At 44.3% G+C, this 24,130-nt stretch overlaps 1 protein-coding gene across 5 annotated transcripts; it reads right to left on the bottom strand.

The window, feature by feature from the left end:
- Positions 1 to 1,576: 1,576 nt before the first annotated feature.
- Positions 1,577 to 23,713, bottom strand: CDV3 (CDV3 homolog; the record flags this gene model as incomplete). Of its 5 annotated transcripts, none has more annotated exon segments than XM_014584460.2 (4): positions 1,577 to 3,911; positions 5,053 to 5,212; positions 9,137 to 9,288; positions 23,637 to 23,713. In XM_014584460.2, coding segments are annotated over 4 exon segments (540 nt in total), but the record flags the coding sequence as incomplete, so codon positions are not given.
- Positions 23,714 to 24,130: the final 417 nt, after the last annotated feature.

The following is a 24,130-nucleotide window of genomic DNA, read 5'->3' as shown; positions in this document are numbered from 1 at the left end:
AAGACAAGATACCAAGATTGGTGAGAGGTCAAGTCACTTACAAAGGCTTTCCCATCAGGCTGACACCAAACCTCCCATTGGATACAATGCAAGCAAGGAAAGAATGGGGAAATATATTCAAAGTGTTCAAGACAATTTCAACCAAGAGTACTATACCCAGGGAGATTATCCTTCATATGAGAAAAAAAAAAGATAAATACATTCTCAGATCAACAAAACCTGAAAGAATTTAACAACTCCAGACCAGCTCTTCCAAGAAATCCTGAAAGGAGTATTGTACCAAGAAAACTAAAGACAGACAAACAGCAATAAGAGAACAAAAAACTGAGAATATGGCCAACTTAATGGTAGGGACAAGTCTGGAAATATTGATAAAACTGAATGGTAATGGATTAAATTCTCTGATTAAGCGATAGACTGGCTGAATGGATTTAAAACCAGAAACTGTCAATGTGCTGTCTACAAGAAACCCATCTCATGGATAAAGACATGCGTAGGTTAAAAGTGAAAACCTGGAAGAAAAAAAAAAAAAAAAGTGAAGGACTGGAAAAGGTATTCCATGCAAATGGAAGCCAAAAACCACTGAGAAGGGCATTATATAATAGTAAAAGGACTAATTCACCAAGATGATACAACAGTTATAAATATCTATGCACCCAACTCAGGAGCACCCAAATATGAAAAGGAAAGACAGATCTAAAAGGATAGACTGTAACACACTAATTGGAGATCTCAACACTCCATTATCTCCTTTAAGCAGATCAATGAGACAAAAAACAAGCAAAGAGATCCAAGACCTAAACGATACCATACATCAGATGGACTTGAGAGATACCTATCCAACTTTCCAACCAGAAAATATAAAATATACTTATTTCTCAGTCTCGCATGGTACCTTGTCAAAGACTAACCGCATAATAGGGCACAAAACCAGCCTTTACAGATCTGAAGGCATAGAAACTATACCCAGCATCTTCTCTGACTGTGATGGAATTAAAACTTAATCTCAGGAAGAACCCTCGAAAATACATAAATACATGGAAACTAAATAACCTACTTTTGAATGACTTCATCACTACTGAAGTGATTAAGACTGAAATAAAGATTTGTGGAGGGACCAGCAGTTAGCATAATGGCTATGTTGCTGGACTCCCACGTAGTCAGCCGTGGTTCAAGTCCCAGACCCGATGGCTTAAACTCACGCCCGGCGTGCATGCCCATGATCCCGAGAGAATGGAGAAGGGATTGTGGCATGGTCATCCTCCCTGTGGGGTGATTTCTTGTTTTGTCTGGTGAGCGCATGCACCCTATAGCAAAAACCTCTCCAAAAAAAAAAAAAAAAAAAAGATTCTATCAGAAATAAATTAAATAGAGGGACCAGATACAGAATAGTCTCTTTCATCCCATATCTGCCTTTTTAATGTTGAGTCTGGCATGCGTTTTTGAACTAGAAAGCACATTCCTTAGCTGAGAGCACTATCACCCTCCCACAGCACAGGAAGAATTACATCAATTCTCAATCTTCAAAGACAGAATATGGGCTGAGGGTTCAGAATAAAACTATCACACTCCAAAATCCATATACTTACTTTTTATTGAATTTGTTAATGTTACAGAGTTCTTGCACTGCCAAACCATGCCTGAGAATCCAAAGGAAAAAATGGTACAATGGACAGCCTCATCCACCCATCACACAGTGTATTAAAACTTGATTCATGTGCATTTTGATCATTTCACAATGTTTTAAAAAGTTGTAACAAGAGATGGAATTGAAGTCTGCTGTAGGCCTTCAAATTTCTAGTATAGTATGCCATTACATAACACCTCTGCATATTCTTCTTAGTTCATTCCTTATAACCCCCAACTAGTTTTACTGGAAAAATAACGCATACTTTCAGGGAAAATATGTGGCTCAAGGTCCAAGAGATCATTTGTTCAAGTTTTTGGTTCCCAAATGAATGTTTTCAGTTTAACCAAGAATCCCTTGTTTCTCATTCAGTTACTCAACCTCCCCTTGGCTGCTCAGCTACTCACCCAGTACATGAGGACAGCATCCTGCCTGCCACCTCAAATAATGTCAATATTACTGCCCAGAAGTGACTGGCAGGTCCTGCCAGGAGACAATGACACCCTCCTAGGAGTCCAATTCCGGCCTTGACACTTTCATCAAGACTACACTCCTACAGGACAATGTTCCCACAGCAGGAGAGTTTTACTCAGCCGTTTGCTTCACTCTGGCTAGTATCAAGTCTGCAACTCCCACATTTGGCAAAGGGATTTTTATTAGAGAGAAACCCAGACTCTACATCAAATGGTCACATATTACTTTGAAGTATTTCTATTGAACTAAAGATATAAAACTAGGAAATTGCCAGACTATCTCAATAGGTGGAAAGAGACTTTTCAGCAATCCTGGGTAGCTTCCTCAAGTTCCTTTTAAAGACTAAAAACTACTGGATAGTTCAGGCTGTAATTAAAAACAGAAGTGCTTCATCACCTCTCTCTCGCCTGGCTCTCAAATGCACATCAAGCACACCAAAAGGCTGGCAACAGAGCGGGCCGAGACAATCACTGCACCTAAAGAATGTCGAACACCATAAAAATTTGGGCACGAGTACATAATGAATTCTTAATAAAGATCGTGCAAGATCCATGAAACGTGAATGGATTTTAGCTGAGATTTTGCTCACACTGCTTTGAATTTCTAAGGACAGGTCAGTGGCTCTTCATTTGAGCAGAATTCATACTCTTTCCACAGCAGCTGACTACACGATTTAGACCTGATTAGAGGAGGCTTTAGCAGCACCTCAGATAGAGCCTCCAGCATTCACTGCCCTTTGTATCAAAGGCCATTTGGTTCCACTCCAGGGATTGGCAAGTTCAGGAGACATTTCACAATTCTAACGCATATTTCAGGTTACTCACTTAACCAAGCAATGTGCTCTGAGAACTTATTCCCAGTCAAAGCAAAAAAGGCCTTAATGTGGAACACAGAAAAGCACTACCTGAATAAAAAAGTACTAAAAGAAATAAAATTGTTCTTTTCCCCACCCCGTTTATCCACACATAGACCCAAGATTGGTTGAATTTAATTTGCAGTTACTTCGGAATACAACTAAAAGTTTAAATTATAAATCACAGCGCTACACAGATGATCTGAACAGGTCAGTTCTTTGAGTGCGGCATGTTTCAGGAAGTCTAGACAGCCACAGCCTACTACAGAGGACTCTGTACGGGTGGGGCACAGGACAGGTTAGTTAAGGTCACTTAAATCTTCATCTTTTACAGCAGATCAGAACCCAGACGGCTGACTTTCTGCAGGATTTCTGACAGGAATCCAGGAGAGCTGGTTTCAAGGTTCACGCTGACACTTAATTGCTGTAACCTTCTTATCCAGAAGTTGTGATCCACATGAAGTCCACAATGAATGCAGCAAATCTGAGGTAGTCAACCCTTACGAAGGCTCAGTATCTGAACATAAAAAGATTTTGAAATGACCAGCTGCAGGTTTTGTTTTTTTGTACTTGCAGAGTAATTAAGAACACTGCTGAATCTGGTTCACACAGGTATGACAATGAAAATCCCCCTAAGTCCAATACACAGAGAGAGCATTGTGACACTTTAAACCTCCGTAGTGCAACAGGGCCGGTCCTGGGCATCGCGTGGTCTGCATCGGCTGCTGTAGCTCCAGATGACGAATGGCTGTTCGGGGTGGTTAGCTGTGGTCTAGTTACCTTAGAGGGTTAGCAAAGACCATTCCTTAATGGTACTGTGTGTGGCTGCTTTTCTGATTTTCAAGCACAGCATACTGGTTGTCTAGCTGAAGTTTAAGGGCCTGGTTTTTTGAAACCTCATCCCTACCTCTATTTTTGTGTCTTACTACTTCAAAGCTCTTCTCCATTTCTTTATCCCTAAGGGAAAAGAAATGTAATCAGTAAATATTTCTTCTTCACTAGGGTTTTGAAAATATTCTTCCTTGAATTAAAAAGAAAAAAGGCCATCCCTTTGAAGAATTTTGGGGAGGGGCAGGAGGGGAGAACAGTATATAAAATCCTTATCAAATCAGTTTTAAGGCTTCAATTGAACAGAAAACACAGAATAATGTACTAAGAGCTCTATAATCCTACCTTCTACTGAATGGCATTAACTGCAACCCTATTTTAGGACCAACTAGAAGACAAATGCAAAGTTAAAAATCTGTGTAAAAGACATTCTTCCTAAGACTTTGACTTTTATACTTCTCTCTTTATGCATAAGAGCAACGATTTTTTCATTCAAGTAAAATTCTACTTGTTAATGATTTCTCCTCACTTCTACTTTGTGGGAGTGGACCACGTCACGGAAGATGGACATGGTGAGCCACTGCCTCCCAGAGGTCCCTTACACACTTTGCAGGACAGAGCAGAGGGTCAAGTCCAAGTGGAGGTTTTAAATTCAAGCCAGCTGTGCTCTCAAAGAGGAGAAAAGGCTGGGATATACTTTAAAAGCCACCCAAAAAGCATTTCCATCTGATGTCATTTACACTTCTTCCCATTTTATTTACTTTTAAAAATTCATGTCCCTAAGTAAGATGTAGATGTGCCACATGTGGTCATTTAACTCCAGGTAGCATTCATTTTAAGTACCTGCTGGAATAAGATTATTTTAATATTAGATGTACAAATGCCAGCATCTTTCATCTATTAACATTAACTGGGAATACAATGAAATATTGCTCTTACATTTCTAGTTTCCATATTATAAGGAACATAGCCAGTAATAATGTACTTATAAAGAAAAGCAACTCAATGAAACTTGTCATTGCTACAGAACAATAGAAACCAGAGACAAAAGAAACTTTTGCAGACAGAGAAAAATGTGTCTTTAGTGTCTTTCCACCACCCTCCCTTCTGGGAAGATTTTACGTCCCACCCTGGTCCTCAGCCCCCAGTCAATGCAGCCTGGGCTTCTCCAATAAGGAGTAATTCCCCTCAGGAGGGCTTCACGAACCCTCTAGCCACTCTGCGGCCAAGGGACAGAGGCTATAAGCAAAATGCAGTGACTCGTCCTTACCTCCGGCTATCTACATGCTTGGCAGTGGACTGCAGCGACGGGAACTGTGTGTCACTGTATATCTCTGGCGGTCCTTGTGGTGTTTTCCTGGTTGTGGTTAATCGGGCCCCAGGAGGCCTATACACACCACTAGTCATGGCCGGTTCTGGGGTTTCTGCAACTAATATCATACAACAGTTCAGTAAACTATTCAAATGTTCAACATTTTAACAAATTTCTCCTGTACTCCTATTCTTTAACCATTATAGAAAACAAACGAAGAAAACAGATAACAGGGACCAGCAGATGGCGTAATAATGGCTATGATGCTAAACTCCCATGTAGTCGACTGTGGTTCAAGTCCTGGAGCTAGTGGCTTAATCTCACGCCAGGCATGTGTGCGTGTGTGCCCAAGATACAGAAAGGAGCATGGAGGAAAAGGGATTGCAGCATGGCCATCCTGGGGGGCGGGGGGGGGGGCAATTTCTCTCTTTCTGTCCCTCTCTGTCTTTCTGGCAAGCGCACACGCCCTACAGCAAAAACCTCTGGAAACAAACAACAAAAACCAGGTAAGTTCATGGGGTGTGAAAGAAGGAGTCATTTGAGGAAATGCCTCAAGAAAGTGTAGACATTTTTCTGAAGTAGATATTAACTCCTCCTCCACAGGCGATGTTAATTTTCTATAAGCCAAATTCTCAAAAGTGGGAAAGAAACCCAGTACACCTGAGCCAGTGAGGGCTGTCAGGAACACGACCCTTGGGAACCAGCAGTTAGTGTAATGGCTATGTCGCTGGACTCCCACGTAGTCAACCGTGGTTCGCGTCCCGGACCTGGTGGCTTAAAACTCACGCCAGGCGCGTGTGCGTGCATGCCCAAGATCCCGAGAGGAGAATGGAGGAGAAGGGATTGCGGCGTGACCATCCCCCCTGGGGGGTGATTTCTTGCTTTCTATCTCTAATGTCTCTGGCTGGCTGGCGGCACACGCCCTATAGCAAAAATCTCTCCCAAAAAAAAAAGAGAACACGACCCTCTTCCTCCGCAGTGTACCTGGCAGCGAATGTGGGTAATCTCTTCTCAGGTTCACGGATTAAATAAGATGTCACAAGTAAATCTCATAAAATACCTGATTAGTTTTAGTTTTTTTAAAAATTTTAAAATCACTTCCTGACCTTTGGCTGAGATCAGGTATAAACGTTTTGAAGATACTGGGTCCTCAGGAAAGTCAGGATGTATTTTTCTGTTTTCCCATGCAAAAATGTGTCATGACCTTTCCGACAACCCAGTACAATAGAAAACTATAATTATTTCATTGCCTTCCGTATCATTTAAGGGTCTCTTTCTTGTCATCTTAGAAAACATAAGTAAGCTAGGGATAAAAATGACAGCTGCCCCAAATCTTTCACAGGGGTTGACATGTGGAGGACACAGCCATCTAGCTTTTTCATTTCATTCTTAATATGGAGTGAAACAGTGTTAAATACATCTTTTCAATTTACCAAAAACTTCCCTTCAAATGGACATCTACGTCATCACTGACGAGGTGAAATGATACAGCCATTTGAATACTGTTATAAAAGTTTACGGTTCTGTAGTTTCTGACACGGGGGAAGGTATCTATGACGCACTCTATTTAATGAGCACCAAGCCACACGCAAGACACAAACACTGACAAACACCGCTGCCTTGATGAACTCTATTCTGGACACTAGCCACATGAAGCCATGTCAAATGGCCACATCAGCCACATCTGAGAATTCAGCAGCCCCAAGGTGGCTTAGTGGCTACTGTGTCAGACTGTTCGAACAGGTGCTTTAGTAACAAAGTGAAGGGAGTGCACACAGATAAGGCCCTGTTGGAAGGGGCTGCATCTTTTCTCTTGTCACTCACACTGAAGCACATAACGCACTAGAGACAGAGGCGAACACCCTGAGTACAGTCGTGCAACGGCCCCTTTCTCGTGTCCTCCAGCCTGCTAGGATCTCGGGCCACAAGCACACGGCTAGTTGGGGCTGTGATTTAAAGCAGGTGGTAAGAAGGGCCTGAATGATGAAGGAAGAACTGAGCAAAGACCTAAAAAGATGCAAAAGCACAAAACGAGTTGGCAAACCAGCGGGACCTGCGCTGAAGGTGGTGTGTGTGGTGTCAATTGCTGATGCCAGGCACGCAGCAGCTCCTGTGCCACCACGGCAGTACCAAGCACTCTGACAGTTGAGCAGCCCTCACAGCCTGAACACCTTACTGAAGAGCCTCAGTCTAGATACCAAGGAAAGAGGATTCCAAGCTGAAATCAGAAGCACGAAGGGTGTGCAGTTAACGGTATGCCTGGTTGTGTAAGGAACAGTGAGGGAGGACTGAATCACCCTGAGATAGTCAGAAAACGGGAGGGCAAGATAGATGTGCAAGGCTTTGTAATCCATGAAGAATTTTGGATTTTATGATTTATTTTAGTTTTTACTATAAGGCACATGAGTGCACAGGGGGATTTCTCATCCTCCCCTTCCATCCAGGAGAGGGGTTTGGCCATGCTGAAATCCCTTCTTCTCTCATGATTTTGGGCATATATACACATGCACCTGACATGTTTTTCAAGCCTCTGGGTTTAGGACTCAAACCACTCAGCTGGCAATGGGGGATCCAGCTGCCTTAACCTCCACAGGACCTGCTGGCCCAAAGAACTCTCACATTTACTCTGAATTAGAAAGAAAGCCACTGGAGATTTGTGACCAGCTAGTGATGTTTGACAAATTTTAAAAGTATTAACATTCTGGCTGCTGTGTTGGGAACGGAGTAGAAGGAGAAGAGAAGACGGGAACCAGGTTAAGAGGCTACCTCAAAAATCTGTGAAAGTAAAACCAGAAAGAATTTACTGACAGGGCCAGCCCTGCAGCCTGGTGGTTAAAGGAAGTCAGACTGAACATGGCTAATAGCAAGGCTTGAATCCTAGCTCTGGCCACTTGAGAAACACCAGGCACACATACGTGCATGCCCAAAATTCCAACAGGGTGGAGAAATGGAGAAGGGATTCCAGCACGACCACACCCCTTTGAAAGATGCTTTCTCCCCTTTCCTCTGTCTCTCTCCAGCAATTACATGTGCCATCTGACTTAATTTTTTAAAAAAGTTACAGTCTGAGGTATGGACCAAGAGAAAGGAGTCAAGGTAGCTCCAAGATCTGTAGCCTAAGTGACTGAAAGAACAGCACTGAGATGAGAAACGTGGGAAGGAACAGATCCAAGAGCCGTGAGGAGGAGCCTGGAGCGTTTAGTTCGAGATGTTGAGTAGTTATGCTTATGTATCGGGAATTCAGGAGTGATCTGAGCTGTAAATCTGAGAGTCGCTGTCGTTACAGACAAGGCTACCAATGGTGTAAGGTTCAACAGAAAAGACAGACAAGGACTGAGAGCCCTGGAGCAGACTAGCATTCGGTGCGGGGGAGAAGAGGCGGCAAGGAACACTGAGGGAGGAGAAGGTGGTGTCCTGGAAGCCAAGCAAAAGACCATTTCAAGGAGATGACCAGTCATGGCAAAAGCTGCTGGAGTCAGATAGGCTGAGGCTGAGACTGAGACTCGGGCATTTGTTTTATCAAAGTCAGATTATTATTAGGGACCACTCACAACTCAGGGTAAAAAAAAAAAAAAAAAAAAAAAGAGTTAAATGGGCAATACATACACAGTGCCAGCCAGAAGCGTGTGAAGGGTGACATGCAGGAGATACCCGCCCTCCCTGAACAAGACTGGGGTAAGCTGTTATTCTCCATAACACACTGTGTAAACTAAGGGGTACCCAGGACTTGAAAACAGTGCCTCTCAAACTGTTCTCAGGACTGCCTTCTCAGTGAGCTTAGAAGTCCGTACCCTAACAGCCCCTGCCCTGTGAACTTTACTACCGCAGGTCTAGCGCACATCTTCTTAGGGAACACGGCCCTCTAGAGGGCCAAAGGGCACCGTTAAGATCTACAATTCCGGGACCAGCAGTTAGCGTAATGGCTATGTCGCTGGACTCCCATGTAGGCCACAGACTTCCTCGGCAGGCCACAGATAGGCTCACAGACAGGTAGGCTCACACATAAGCCAGACACCTTTTGAGGCTGAAACAGTCAGATTACCAATTACTGGAGCAGGAGGTGCTTGTACCGGAGCTGTTTTATTCCAGGGGCCTGAAGACTTTTCCACACCACCACCACCGCCACCACCTCCACCTTCTTCCCAGCTGTCACTTGGATCTTCTCTCTTCTCACTGTCATCTTCTTCCTTTTCACTATTGGAAAAGCAAACAAGTGAACAGTGATTTAAGAACCACGAGGAAAACTGTCAGTCCCAGTTCTAGCAATGCTGTTATCTGTGCGACCATAGAAGTCACTTAACCCCTTCAAAGTCGAAATCCTTTTTTTTCTTTTTGAGAGGTTTTTGCTATAGGGCACATGTGCTCGCCAGACAGACAGACAGACACACAGAAAGTGAGAAAACACCCCACAGGGGAGATGGCCACACCGCAATCCCTTCTCCTCCATTCTCCTTTCAGGATCTTGGGCATGTACCCACACGCACCCGGTGTGAGTTTAAGCCACCGGGTCCAGGACTTGAGCCACATTTGACTACATGGGAGTCCAGTGACATAGCCATTACGCCAACTGCTGGTCCCAGTACTTCACTTGTTTAAAACAGGGTGAGAAATATGAGATCTTTATGATTTTTATCTATTTTATGCACTGGGACTTCCAGCTGATTTCATGTAAAAAAAAAAAAAAAAAAAAAGGATGCCATTACTCTAAGAAAGATTTAGAAACCTCTCAGTTTAGGGGCCAGAAGGTGGTGTGATGGTTGAGGCACTAAACTCCCACATGGCTGATCGCGGTTCGAGTCCTGGATCTGCTGGCTTGCTTTCTCACTTTCTCTCTCTATAGAGCACACATAAAAAAGAAAAAAGAAACCTCTTCATTTAATAGTCTCCTCTTCTCTTTTGCAAACCACTTCATACAGGCCACAAAATTTAGAAATGCTTTAAAGCACTGACATGCCTATATCGCAATGTGTTTGGCTATTTATAGCAGCAGTTGTAAGAGCAGGACCCCAGCTACCAGCTCAAGCTTAACTGAGGGAAGGAAGAGAGTGACTTAATTAAAACAAAATTATGCAGTGAAAAGGATCACTTGATAGATTAAAATCAGAATTACAAGATTTTCTTGGCCTGAAATGTACAATCAGGCATCGATGGTGAGCATATTTTTAGTAAGCGAATGAAGGGTTTTTGTACGTTGTATAATTTCATTTGCTAATCCTTTAGCTCATGTTATAAGATGCACTCAAAATTAGAATTCACTTTCCAATAGAGAAAGATTGTGCCCAGCATTTACGTGCATGCTATGTTAGTAGTGCCAGTCTTTACTCCAATACAAGGAATATGCAGAACTACCTCCTAACACCTGACGTGTCTTTGTCATCTGCAAAAAAAAAAAAAAGGAAACTCCTGGGACAGCTGATGGCATGGTAAAGGGTAAAGCAGATGGATCCTATATGACTGACTCTGGTTCTAATACCAGACCCAGAGGACTAAAAAACACGTAGGTGCCCCCAAATCGACAAAATGATGAAATGGAAGAAAAGGAACCGCAGCTTGACCACCTCCATAGAGTAGCTTTCTCACTTTCCCCATCTGCCTCTCTCCCACTAGTGCACTCACCCAAACCCCCTGGCAAATTAAAAAAAAAAAAAAAAAAAAAAAAAAAGATCAAGTACTTCTGCCTTTTCTTTCTTCAATTTTTTAGAAGAATTATTTAATTTTATTATTATTATTTTCAACTTGCAACAGGGCACGAGCACTCAGAGAGAGAAAGCCAGCCACCAGGTCTGGGACTCAACTGCAGTCTAGCACCTCAAGTACCATTGCCACCTGCTGGTCCCTGTACGGTCTTTCTAACGCTGGCTTGAAGGCAGAGATATTTAGTACAAAAACTGCTAAATCAAACTTCCTTCGTCCCAACTCTTTCGTCTTTCTTGATGACATTCTTGGTGTAAAATAAAACTCTACACGTATGTGGCTGGCCTCGTGGCTGTTTGTTGTTATTCATGTGATTCATGGGTGGAGAGTATGAGAAAGAAGTACCCTCAACAGGTTCTGATCACAGCACAGGCCTCTCGGCCCAGGCCTCCAGCAAAGACCTTGGGCATGAGTATGTTTCAGACTGACCCAGCCAGGGACCCAAACCGGCAGATGACGCTCAATACTCTACCAACTGTGCTACAGAGGCTGGGCCACAGTCATGGCACAGCACACAGAGGACCGCGCCCTAGACTACGAGACCTTGGGAACATCATGGTCTCTCTTGGTTTCTGCAAAACATGTGCGGATGCTTTCGTTCCATTTCTACAAACAAGACACATTTCTTGACCAGACTCAAGAGTCCCCTTTAAATATACTTAGAACAGGTCCAGCATTTGGTATGGTGGTTTAGGCTCTGAACTCCCACATGGCCAAATGTACTTCGAGGCCTGGACCTGGCACCTTAAAAATCACGTCATGCACGTGTGCATATGTGCCCCAAAATGCTGAGAGAATGAAGAAGGGATTATGGCGTGGCCATTCCCCCAAGGGTGACCGCTCACTTTCCCTCTCTCTGTCTGGTGAGTGCACATACCCTATGGTAAAAACAAACAAACAAACAAAAAAACAGCTGCTGGCACAGTGGTTAAGGTGCTGGACTCCCACGTAGCTAAATGCAGTTTGAGTCCTGGACCTAGCAGCTTGCTTTCTCACTTCTGTCTCTCTCTGGTCAAATTAATAACAAGTAAAATTAAGTAAATAATTCTTCAAAAATAAATAACTACACTTAAAAAAAAAATGGCAACATCATGTGAAGTGCCTACCAACTACAGGTAACATCAATTTACAGACCTAGGGACCAGCAGGTGGCGAAATGGTCACGTCACTGGACTCCCACACAGTCCAAACAGTTCGTGAAGTCCCAGACCTGATGGCTTACAGTTCAGGCTGGGTGCAGGTGTGCCCAAGATCCCAAGAGGAGAATGAAGGAGGGATTGCAGTGTGGCCATCCCCCCTGGAGAGTGATTCTTCACTTTCTATCTCTGTCTCTCTGGCGAGAACACTCACCTTATAGTAAAAATCTCTTTAAAAAATAAAAAAAAGAGGGAACCAGCAGTTAGCGTAATGGCTATGTCGCTGGACTCCCACATAGTCGACCGCGGTTCACGTCCCGGACCCGGTGGCTTAAAACTCACACCGGGCGCGTGTGTGCGTGCCCAAGATCCCAAGAGAAGAATGGAGAAGGGATTGCGGCGTGACAATCCCCCCTGGGGGGTGATTTCTCGCTTTCTGTCTCTATGTCTCTCTCTGTCTGTCTGGTGAGCACACGCGCCCTATAGCGAAAACCTCTCAAAAAAAAAAAAAAAAAGGAAAGAGGTAACCATTTACAATTGGCTAGACTGGCAATTAAGAACAGCAGAAAAGACTTAGCTTAACCTTCATTAGAGCAAGATTTTACTTAAGACTTATCCACGAGGAAAAAAAGAATGGAGACTGGTCAAAGTGTTCCGTTTCCTTTTCATTAACACATGACAGAACTCCATGCAGTCATCTGAAATGATGTTAGGGTGGGCCAGCCAGTGGCATGATAGTTAAGGCAGCTGGATCCCACATATCCAACTGTGCAGGTCAAGTCCCAGACCCAGAGGCTCAAAAAACATACTGGGTGGGTGAGTGCATATCCCCAGTCTGGAGTGGAGAATGGAGAAGGGACTGTGGCCTTAACCAGCACGACTGCCGGGCTCTCCAGCAAGCACATACATCTTATAGCAAACTAACAAAAAAAAGAAACAAAAAGCCTCTATGTATGTATCTATACAGTTAAATAAAGCAATGTTAGGCCCATACTGACATGAAAGTAGCAGGAATCAGCAACTGTAAAACATCCACAGACCTAATATAAAGACATCAGAATTTCTTACATGTTGGTAAGTACTACCTTTGAGACCCAGAATGCATAGCTTTGTATTCTTCATGAAACAAACAAGAGCATATTTATTTTTTTCAGGTTCTTACCACAGAATGTGTTCACTAGCCAGAAAGAGAGAAAGAAATTGAGAGGGAAAAAGAAACCACCCGGGGGGTTGGCCATGCCACAATCCCTGCTCTGGGGATCTGGGACATACATGTGCCCAGCATGATTTTCAAGCTGCTAGGTCCAGGACTCAGAGCATGTAGCTGGCCACGTGAGAGTCTGGCACTTTAACTACCATATCACCCACCCCCAATAAAAGCAGATTTCTGGTTCAAACCCAGGCTCTGCCAACTACTAGCAGGAGAAAGAGTGCAGCACTAACTTCTCTGTCTGTTTCCCCCTTTTGAAAGAGGGCCAATAGCCCCATAACGAAGATGAAATGGTTCGAAACTGCCCAGCACATAGTACGCACTATTTGATAGCTATACTTTTTAATATTCATACCAACCAACACATCTTTACAATGGAGAAACAAATGCAGTTTTTATTTGGAGAAAAAAATGAAAAAACATGTTCTTTTTGAAATTATTTTCAAAAATGGATTATCACACAGTATGGCCCTGTTTTCTAAAAGTAGCTTTCTACGTGGGATGAATGACTAATGAAGGGCATGCAGGTCATAATTTACCTAGATACCGTGGTATCCAAACATCTGACTCACTCTAAAAGGACTTTAAAACAAATCAAAATCTATGGCAAAGCAATTACTTGCAATGAAATGTGACCTGCTTGATTCGAGGCTAAGCTGCATGGGTGCTACCCACCCAGCTACAAGCGACGAGTTAGTGATATCCTAGCAACCCTGTCCATGTCAGAGAGCCCCTCAAAGAGCGCAGTGGCTTTAGAGCAGACCAAGGCTGTGAGAGCTTCCAGTTACTTACATTCTGGAACAGTTGTCATCTCAATGAATTCAATGACAACTGTTCAATTACATATTGAACTCTAAAATATAGTTCCAGCAGACGGCGTAGCGGTTACTTTGCTGGACTCCCACGAGACTACGGTTCAAATCCCAGACCTGATGGCTTAAAACGCCAGGTGCCTGTGTACACACACAAAATCCTGAGAGGAGAATGGAGAAGGGATTACGGCATGGCCACTCCTTCACCCCTACCCCCAGTGACTTTCTCGCTTTCTGTCTCTGTCTCTGATGAGCACACTAGCCCTATAGCAAAAAAATTTTCTCTTTTAAGTTGCTTTATTTACTTAATTAATTTGACCAGAGAGGGGGCAGAGTAAGAGAAGTAAGAATACAAGCCACTAGGTCTGGGACTTGTCAGCCATGTGGGAGTCCAGCACTCCTAATTACCACACCGCCTGTTAGTCCCAGGAAAAATCTTGGGGTGGGGAGGAATCTAAACAATCTTCACCTAAAAAGAAAAAAAAAAAAAAAGCCTTTAACACTGATTAGTTGTAAGCAAAAAGGATGATAATTCTTATGCATTTCTTTATACTTTTATATTTTTACAATTTTCTTAAAACTACATATTTCCCTAATTCACAAAACTATTTTAAAGAACTCCAGGGCATGCTGGTGGAGTGGGATTAAAGTGGCTGGATCCCATAGCCGACTGCATGGTCTGAGTACCAGACCTGGCAGCTTAGAAAACATGCTGGGAGTGTGTGTATGCGCGCCCCAAAATCCCAAGAATGGAGGTGGTGTGGTCATCCCCCCGAGATGCTTTCTCACTTCCTCTCAGGTGAGTGCTCGTGTCCTATAGCAAATTAAAATTTAAAAAGAAAAAAGAAATACTCCATTTTGATAACACAATGCTGGCAGCATCTGAAGTCAACACTTCCAACCCAGCACGGGCGAAGCAGTCCTCCGAATACTGAACCGCAGTCCCCAGGAGCCATGAGGCTGACTCAGGTTCAATTCCCAGGTCTGACTGAATACGTGGTGGGCACACGTACCCCAGACTCTGAACAGGCCGGCAGGGGACGAGGATCACAGTGACGAGACCTTGTTTGAGGGAGCTTCCCGTTTCTCTCACACACACGCCGTTACCGTAAAGCACGTTTCCTCTACCGTCCCATGTTCTACGACTGCTTGCCCTCAGAGACAGTGAAAACGAATGAAATAACCACAAAATTTTAAATGCCTGGATTACAACTATTACTAAAAAGCACGCATGGCCTTGGGACCAGCAGTTGGCATAATGGCTATGTCGCTGGACTCCCCATGTAATCAACCATGGTTTAAGTCCCGACCTGGTGGCTTAAACTCACACCAGGTACCTGTGTGCCCAAGTTCCCAAAAGAAGAATGGAGAAGGGATTGTGGCGTGGCCATCCCCCCGGAGGGTGATTTCTCGCTTTCTGTCTCTGTCTTTCTGGCAAGCACATGTGCCCTACAGCAAACCACCCCCCCCCCAAAAAAAGAACAAGCGTGATCTTGGGGGACCAGACAATGATGTAATGGTTACATCACTGGACTCCCACATAATCGGCCACGGCTCAAGTCCCAGGCCCAGTGGCTTAAAACTCATGCTGGGCACATGTTCGTGCATGCCCAAAATCATGTGAGGAGAACGGAAGACAAGGGAATGCAGCATGGTCACCCCCTCTACAGGGTGATTTCTCACTTTCTGTCTCTCTGTCAAGCTCACATGTCATATAGCAAGAAATTATCTTAAAAAAAAAAAAAAAAAAAAAAAAAAAAAAGCCCATCACCTCAATTAGGGGATTGTGTGCCTACAATAAAATGTCCACACTTGACTAAGATTCTGAGATATTAAACACTGGGAACTGTCTAGCCAAGACCCTACATCCACAGATGGAGGAAGCATCTCTCAGGCCAGAGATGCGAGAGCCTGGACTAAAGGTCACAGTACTAAAGACGGACTAGCAAGTACACAGGTATTCTTTCACACTGACATAGTCCAGAAAATACTATTTTTCCCAATGCCAAAGCCAGAGGAAGAAACACGTTGTAAATATCGAGTTGTAATGGTTAAGGCGCTGGACTCCCACATGGCCAACCGTGGTTCAAGCCCCAGACCTGGAGGTTTGAAATTCATGTTGGGCACACGTGCGTGCCTGAAGGAAAAGGGAGGAGAGGGGACTGTACCAAGGCCATCTCCTCTGGGAGCGGGAGGTGATGTCTCACTTCTCTCTGGCAAGCCCACACCGTATATGAAAATTTTTTCTCTAAAACGAATATATATATTATACTCCCACATGGTCGACTGTAGTTCAAGTCCCGGACCTGGCGGCTTGCTTTCTCACTCTCTCTCACTGGTTAAATTAAAATAAGTAAATAAATAAATAAAAGTAAAATAATTACACACACACACACACACACACACACAGATATTTCTACATAAGACAATTGGGCCAAAATTCAGTGTTTGACCCTAATACATATTTCTCATCAGCTAGTTTTGTTTTTAAACATAATGCTATTGTAAATTCATCACTACATTCAAACTATGAGGATTCTTTTTTTTTTTTTTTTTGAGGTTTTTTGCTATAGGGTGCGTGTGCTCACCAGAAAGACAGAGAGAAAGCAAGAAATTACCCCCCAGGGGGTATGGCCACGCCAGAATCCCTTCTCCATTCTCCTTGGGAACTTGGGCACGCATGCACGCGTGCCTGGCATGAGTTTAAGCCACCAAGTCTGGGGACTCAAACCGCGGTGGACTACATGGGAGTTCAGCAACATAGCCATTACACTAACTGCTGGTCCCAAACTATGAGGATTCTTCAAAAAGTTCATGAAAAATGCCTATTATGATATATACGTATGTATTTCAAAGATTTTTTATACCAAAATAAACTTACACTGTAACCCCATTACCATGAACTTTTTGAAGTCCTTTCGAATACTGCTAAGTCTATAGGCACTACTGGGAGGGTGGGGGACAATGATGCCAGAACAGAACACTTCACCAAGTTTAGCCCCGTAAGGACAGGAGGGCAGGGAGGAGGCTCGCTGTCCATCTGAGGACGCTGACAGCGGCCTGCCTTCGAGCTACACGAGAGCGGATCAGATCAGTGAGCCCCGAGCCCATGTTCTTCGAGCTGCCTCTCATTTCATCTCATGCTATGACACACACCTGGTTTCCGACTGTATTAAGGCGGATTAGGGTTACAGACCCCACAGCAACATAATTACAAAGAACAGAACGTTCTCATTTCCCTACCTCGGGACGCGACCTGAGACCTTGCCCTTGCTTACTCCCTACTTCAACACTGGAACGAGCAGCTAAAACTGAACTAGCCAACTACGCTTCTGCTGGAATGCTGGGCGCTGCCACAGGTCTGGCCCTATTACACTGCCCACCGTTTTAACAGGAAGTGACATGATAAAAACGGCTTGGTGGGTTATGCCTGGTCTTGCAGCTTGCACTTCAGGCCTGACCCCCATGGCCTAGTGGTTAAGAGCTCGATCCCACATGATCAACCCCAAATGGTGAAGCTCAAGTTCCAGATCTAGTGGCCTGAAAATCACGTTGGATGTATGCACATGCCCCAAATCCTGATAGGACATGAAGGAGAAGGGTTGTGGCAAAACCATGTCCCACTGGGAGGTGCTTTCTCCCTGGCCCTCTCTCCAACATGCAGCCATCAGGCAAATTAAAAAAAAAAAAAGGTCCCTGCACTTCATCAAACAATCTTTCCCAACTCCTTCATGGTAAACTAAAATGCCTCTCCTAAATGCTCTGTAACACCTGCACATCTTCTTTTAAGAATCTATTGGTGTCTATTAGAGTACGCGGTATTTTTTAACACAGTAGTCATATAAATACTTGTTACCATGAGTCCAGCCTGCGTTAAGAACAGTCTCCTCTCTCCTAAGTACATTATGGCTATCTCTACCGAATGGGTTTCATCTCGAGAATGTTTCTACAAGAACACTGGGCTCCATGAATTCTTCTTTCTTTGAGATGTTTCTGCCTTAGGGTAAGTGAGTTTGCCAGAGAGAGAGAGACACTGGGGGAAAGTGAGAAATCACCCTCAGGAGAGATAGCCATGTCCTCATTCCATTTCCTCCTGGTATCTTGGACATACATGCATACATACCCAGCATGACTGTCAAGCCACCAGGTCCAGGGCTCGAACTGTAATCAGCCATGTTGGAGTCCCGTGAGAGAACCGTTGTGACACACAGTGGGCCAGAACTCAAGTCTTTATTGAAACATGACAAATGCACCTTTTTTAACCTCAAAAAGGAAGTAAAATCTTCCTTTTCCTTTTATTTTTGTTATAGGGTAAATGCCAGACAGAGACAGGAAGAAGGGAAGTGAGAAATCATGGATGCCCATGCCACAATCCCTTTTCTTCCAGTGCCCTAGGATTTGTGTGCGCGTACACCCCCGCATGTGGTTTTCAAGCAGCTGGGTCTAGGACTTAAACCACACAGTTGGCCACAAAGCACCTAGCACCTTAACCCCCATACCACCTGCCAGCCTGTTTCTAATGTTCTACAAAAATCCATCTTAAAGACAGGAGAGGTCTACAGTCCTATAATCAACCAATATCTCAATGGCTCCCATCTTAAGAACTTGTCTATATGTGACCAGCAGTTGGTGTAATGGCTATGTTGCTGGACTCCCATGTAGTCAACCACAGTTCAAGTTCCGGTCCCAGTGGCTTAAGCTCACACCAGAGGAGAATGGAAAAGGGATTGAGGCATGGGGGGTGATTTCTCAATTTCTGTCTCTCTTTCTCTTTCTGGCGAGCACACACACACTACAGCAAAAAACCTCTCCAAAAACACACACACACACAAAAAAAACAAAAATAACCTGTGTCTATAGTAATAACAAGACTATTATTTTTAATTTTTATTTTAGTCATTCATTTATTTATTTATTTAAATTTGACAAGAGAGAGACAGAGAGAGAGAAAGCAGGAAAGCAAGCTACCAGGTCCTAGACTTGAAACACAGTCAGCCATGTGGGAGTGTGCAATGCCTTAACCACCATGCCACCTGCTGGTCCCCTAACAGCAAGACTTTTATGCCACTAATTCAGATGAAAACTCTGATATACTAAGTAATCTTGGTACTTAAATCCTGACCTGGTTGGTAAACATGAGATAGGATCTTACTATAGTTTGTTTGCTGCTACTGAATTTTTCCCATTTCAAACAAACACGTATCTTCAATAAAGACAGCCTGCTAACTTACGATAGGACTAAGACTGTATGTAATAATCTACAGCCAACTCAGAATATGGAGGAAAAACCCCAAACATGACAAGACCGTAGGGCCTGAGTAAACAGAACATGGATATTTTATTATCTTTCAACTTTCTTCAAAATTCTCGAGTTCACAATTTTTTTTTTTTTTTTGGAGAGGTTTTTGCTCTAGGGTGCATATACTCGCCAGAAAGACAGAGAGAGACAGAGAGACAGAAAGCAAGAAATCACCCCCCAGGGGGGATGGCCAGGCCGCAATCCCTTCTCCTCCAGTCTCCTCTCGGGATGTTGGGCACACACACATGCACCTAGTGTGACTTTAAGCCACCGGGTCCGGGACTTGAACCGCGGTCGACTACGTGGGAGGCCAGCGACATAGCCATTACACTAACTGCTGGTCCCAAGTTTATAACTTTTCAAAGCAAAAAGTTGGGATAACATTTAAGTTGGGACAAGCAGATGTTGTAATGGTTATGTCACTGGACTCCCACCTAGTGGACCACGGTTTGCGTTTCAGAACCAGCAGCTTAAAACGCATACCAGGCCCGTGTGTGTGCATACCCAGAATCCCGAGGAGAACGGAGAAGGGACTGCGTCTGCGGTCCCGCCCCATGTATCCTCTTGCTTTCTGTCTCCCAGCAAATGCACATGCCCTAGAGCAAAAACCTCTCCAAGAAAAAGTCTGCAGGGCTAAAACGTCAAGCTATTTTAAGTCAAATTCCAAAAGTTTCATTTTCCAGTTGTTCAATACTTAGACTGCAAGGTTGCATCTCTCATAGACATAAAATACAAAATAGCAGACAAAAGGTATAAAGATTACTGCCCACCAAAAACAGTAAAACAAACAAACAAAAAACCACACACACAAAAAAACCCCTCATTTATCTCCCTAAGTGTTTCTGCCTAAATGGTAGGACCAGACCACAGAAAATAACCACTCAAGATTCTAGCAGCAGGGAGTTTCGTGTGTACAGTTACACTAGCACCAAGCTAAACATGCCATTTTCTTCTATGTTCACAGTGCACAGTTCATGAGCCTGACTTTATTCATGATAACTTTTTGTAAAGAATGATTTATTTTTATTTATTTATTCATTTATTTTAATTCTGACCAGAGAGAGACATAGACAGGGAAAGTGAGAAAGCAAGCCACCAGACCACCAGGTCCAGGATTCAGAACCGTGGTCAGCCATGTGGGAGTGTGTCCAGCGCTTTAACCACAACCCCACCTGTTGGCCCCAGATAACTTTTATTCTTTAAGAGAGATTTTGGCTACAGGGCACATGTGTTCACCAGAAAGAGAGAGACAGACACAGAAAGCAAGAAATCAGCCCCAGGGTGGATGGCCACACTGCAATCCCTTCTCCTCCATTCTCCTCTCAGTATCTTGGGCATGCACGCAGACGCACCTGGTTTGGATTTTAAGCAGCTGGGTCTGGGACTTGGAACCATGGTCGACTACGTTTGAGACCAGCAATGGGACCATCACACCATCTGCTGGTCCCTATTCATGGTAACTTTGTGTGTCTCCATTACTTCTCAATCCTGGTATTAGAAACTGGATGCCTTGGGGCTGGCAGGTGGCATAGTGGTTAAGGGCACCATCCTGTTCAAAGAAATCCTAACAATCCCGGATAGTCTCAATTTGCCAGAAAAGATTAACTTTCAAAGTAAAATGACTTGCCCAAAGTCACATAAGCATCAAGCCGAGCTAAAAACGCACACCGAGGTGCAAGGCCACGCCAGCAAGCAGCACCGCTAAAATGCACACCCTGCCTTTGCCATATTATCTCACTTAAATGACAAACCTACTTCCCACTCCGAGGAACCAATCTGCCTTTTCTCGGGGACTCCCACGCGATACTTTCCCTATCAAGAATAGTTAATGTAAGTTTTACAAGGATAGTCAGTATATAATGTAAAAATTTAGTTGTTGTTAAACCTCAGATAGTTTCTCACCCTCAACCCTTTCCTAGAAAGTTAAGATTTCCCTTTATTGAACGATTTATGACAACAGAAATACAGAACCCAGACTACAATTACACAAAACCCACAAAAGCAGCTCCCTGAAGAAAAACTGGTTTTCGTTAGCAGGAGGCCTCTCGGATGCTGCAAGGGGCAATGATTCCATTCTGAAAATAATGAAGAAACAATACAAAAGCGGGTCGACTTCGGAGGAAGCAGAGCACAAATGCTTGTAGTACTATGATTTACTTGGGCCCCTGCCAAGGGTAAAGTATGTTATTTAAGAAATGTTTGACATCTCAGGCATAGCCAAAATAGATAGACTAAAATAACCCTGAATATAGATTCATGATTTATATTCAATGACAGAAAAACAGGTTCAGCTTAAATAGTCTCCTTAAATAAAATCAATTTTAACGTTCAGTGAACTTGCCACCTTTTCTCTTCACAAAACACAATTCCTGCCCATTCTGCTGGTAGTCTAACACTACCCTTCCCGCCATTCGAACATGAAAAACCTGCAGCCAGACAGGAAAGGCAAGGCAGACCAAGAGCCTAACTTGATCCAGCCAGCAGCCACACACAGAGGGTTAGAAACTCACGTTCCCCCCTCCTCCTCCATTTTCAAAGATGAAGCCCCAGAAAGAAAACGCTTATTTTTTAACTGTACCTTTTCAAAACCGTGAAGGACGCTAACGAGTGGCTGGAAATAAACTCCAGGCTGTCCATGCCTGATGAGCACTACTGCAAAAGAGTGGAGAAGCCACAGCTCCTAGAATCCCCGGCTGTCAGGAAGGCTTCCCTCGGTTAACACCTGGGATATTAACGCCTAGCTGGGAAAGGTATTTGGCACATGTCAAAAATATCAACCATGGTTTCTGCAAGTTAGTTAAGGTCATAAACTCCGCCAACAGGAGAGGCCCAAGGACAGTGTTGGTGAAGGACAGTCTTCCCTTTACTGTGCCATGTAGTCACTGCACTGCATGCAAATCTCAGAGGCAGGCCAGGGAGACCATTCCTTTCTTTAAGTTGAGCATAAGGAACTGTTAACTTTAAACCAATGAAAGCACATAAAAGTCACCAGTTTCTTGCTACTTTATGAATCCCTCAAATTACTGTGTTTAACATCTGGAACTAGCTACCATAGATGGGACTTCATGAAGTATGCTAATTTTAAATCCTCTAAACCTATCAGCCCAATGTTTTTGCTTGTTTGTTTTGGAGAGGTTTTTGCTATAGGCACGTGTGCTCCCCAAACAGAGACAGAGATAACAAGTGAGAAATCACCCCCCAGGGGGGATGGCCATGCCGCAATCCCTTCTCCTCCATTCTCCTCTTGGAATCTTGGGCCCACGCGCGCACGCTCACACACACACACACACCCAGCGTGAGTTTTAAGTCACCGGGTCCAGGACTCGAACCGTGGGAGTCCAGCGACACAGCCATTATGTTAACTGCTGGTCCTGAGCCCAATGTTTTAAAAATTATGAACCCAGCCACACTGGCACAGACTAGGTGATACTTAAGTCAGAAGAAAAACTTCAGATCCAGGGTAGACCAGAACATGCTGGGAAGGATCACAGCCTCCTCAGACCCTGTTGCGGACACCTGCCTGTCTCTCATAATGCAAAAAAAATTACTTTCCTTAAACTTTAAAAGTAACACAGACTACGATTCCATCCCTGAAAGTTCTGAAGAAAATTAACCTTTGGTGCCAGCACAGAGGTTATCACTGCGTGTGAAAGGGGTGGCCAGAAGACATTAGGAGGGAAGCCCTGGCCTATGAGTTAGGTTCAATTTCTCAGCCCAAATGTTCATTCCCTAGGCTCCACTGTCTGAACGTATGAAATCTGTACCTAAGTAGACAGTACGTAAATTACAAAAACACATTCAGGCCAGCTGCATTGGCATGGCAGTAATGCAAAGCTCTGCAAGGCCAAGCCCACATGAGAAGGGCCTGAGTACAGTCCCTGGGTCTCCCAGTCCACACAGGGAGGGCCCTAGGATTGCCCAGGCTGGGGATGGTCACAGGTGAGGACCCAGTTGGGGCGCCTATCTTACTCCGTGGTCATGATGAAGAGCCTGCATGTGTACGTGCGCACGTGTGTGTGTGTGTGTGTGTGTGTGTCTGTTTGTGTATCAACTTACTGGAGCACATCTGAAAAAATCCAAAGGAAAACTGAATTCAACCACCAACATTAAAAGAAAAATCCTGAAATGACAAATCCATTTTGGGTGTCTCACATAAAAGGCCTAGGCAGACTGGGAAGTAGGCAAGCTCTCACAGGACTTTCCAGCTGGCAGCTAATTTGATGGGTGCACAGAAGTGCTGCCTTCACCAGCAAGAACACACACAACCCGGCAGGGTCCTCAAAAGCATACTTACAGAGCAAGACCACGATGCTGCTTTAGAACTAGTAACAAACTGCATCCAAGGCCCACCCTACATAGTCCTTATCTAGACATGGGTAACCAAAGCATACCTTATTTGCATTGCCTGAACTCTGAGGCCACTGTAATCAACCTCTTTTTGTTCAAATTCTTTCCACTCGTCTTCGTCCTGTAAAACAAATACCATTTGATCAATTCATGCTACCTGTAAACACGGCTAACCCAATATCAGATTATGGAAAGGGGATCAAGTGGCTGGAACCCAACGTTAAGTACAGGCTCGTCTCCTCGCGGGCTGTGCCCTGGATGGCGGTCGAACACGCCAACTCGTGTAACACTGTAACTTCCGCCACCTCCCGCACAGAGGGTTACGGTGAAGCAAGTCGGCGAGCGAGAAGAGCCGGTAGTAACCCCCAGCTGGATTTCGGCCTCAGCGTCGCCACCAGGCTCTCTTGCGCCGGCTCAGAGACCACGCCGGGCGACAGCGCTGTCGCCGACGGCCTCGAGCATTCCGCTGCAAGTACGGGGCTGAGGTCAGCACGCAGCTCACTCCGAGCGATCGGGGTCCCCCGCCAGCGCTCCCCGC

The sequence above is a fragment of the Tupaia chinensis genome, unplaced genomic scaffold (genome assembly GCF_000334495.1).
Source record: "Tupaia chinensis unplaced genomic scaffold, TupChi_1.0 Scaffold146961_1, whole genome shotgun sequence".
Classification (NCBI taxonomy): domain Eukaryota; kingdom Metazoa; phylum Chordata; class Mammalia; order Scandentia; family Tupaiidae; genus Tupaia; species Tupaia belangeri.
The sequence above is the reverse complement of the archived record's forward strand: the minus strand, read 5'-3'. Positions and strand labels throughout refer to the sequence as shown.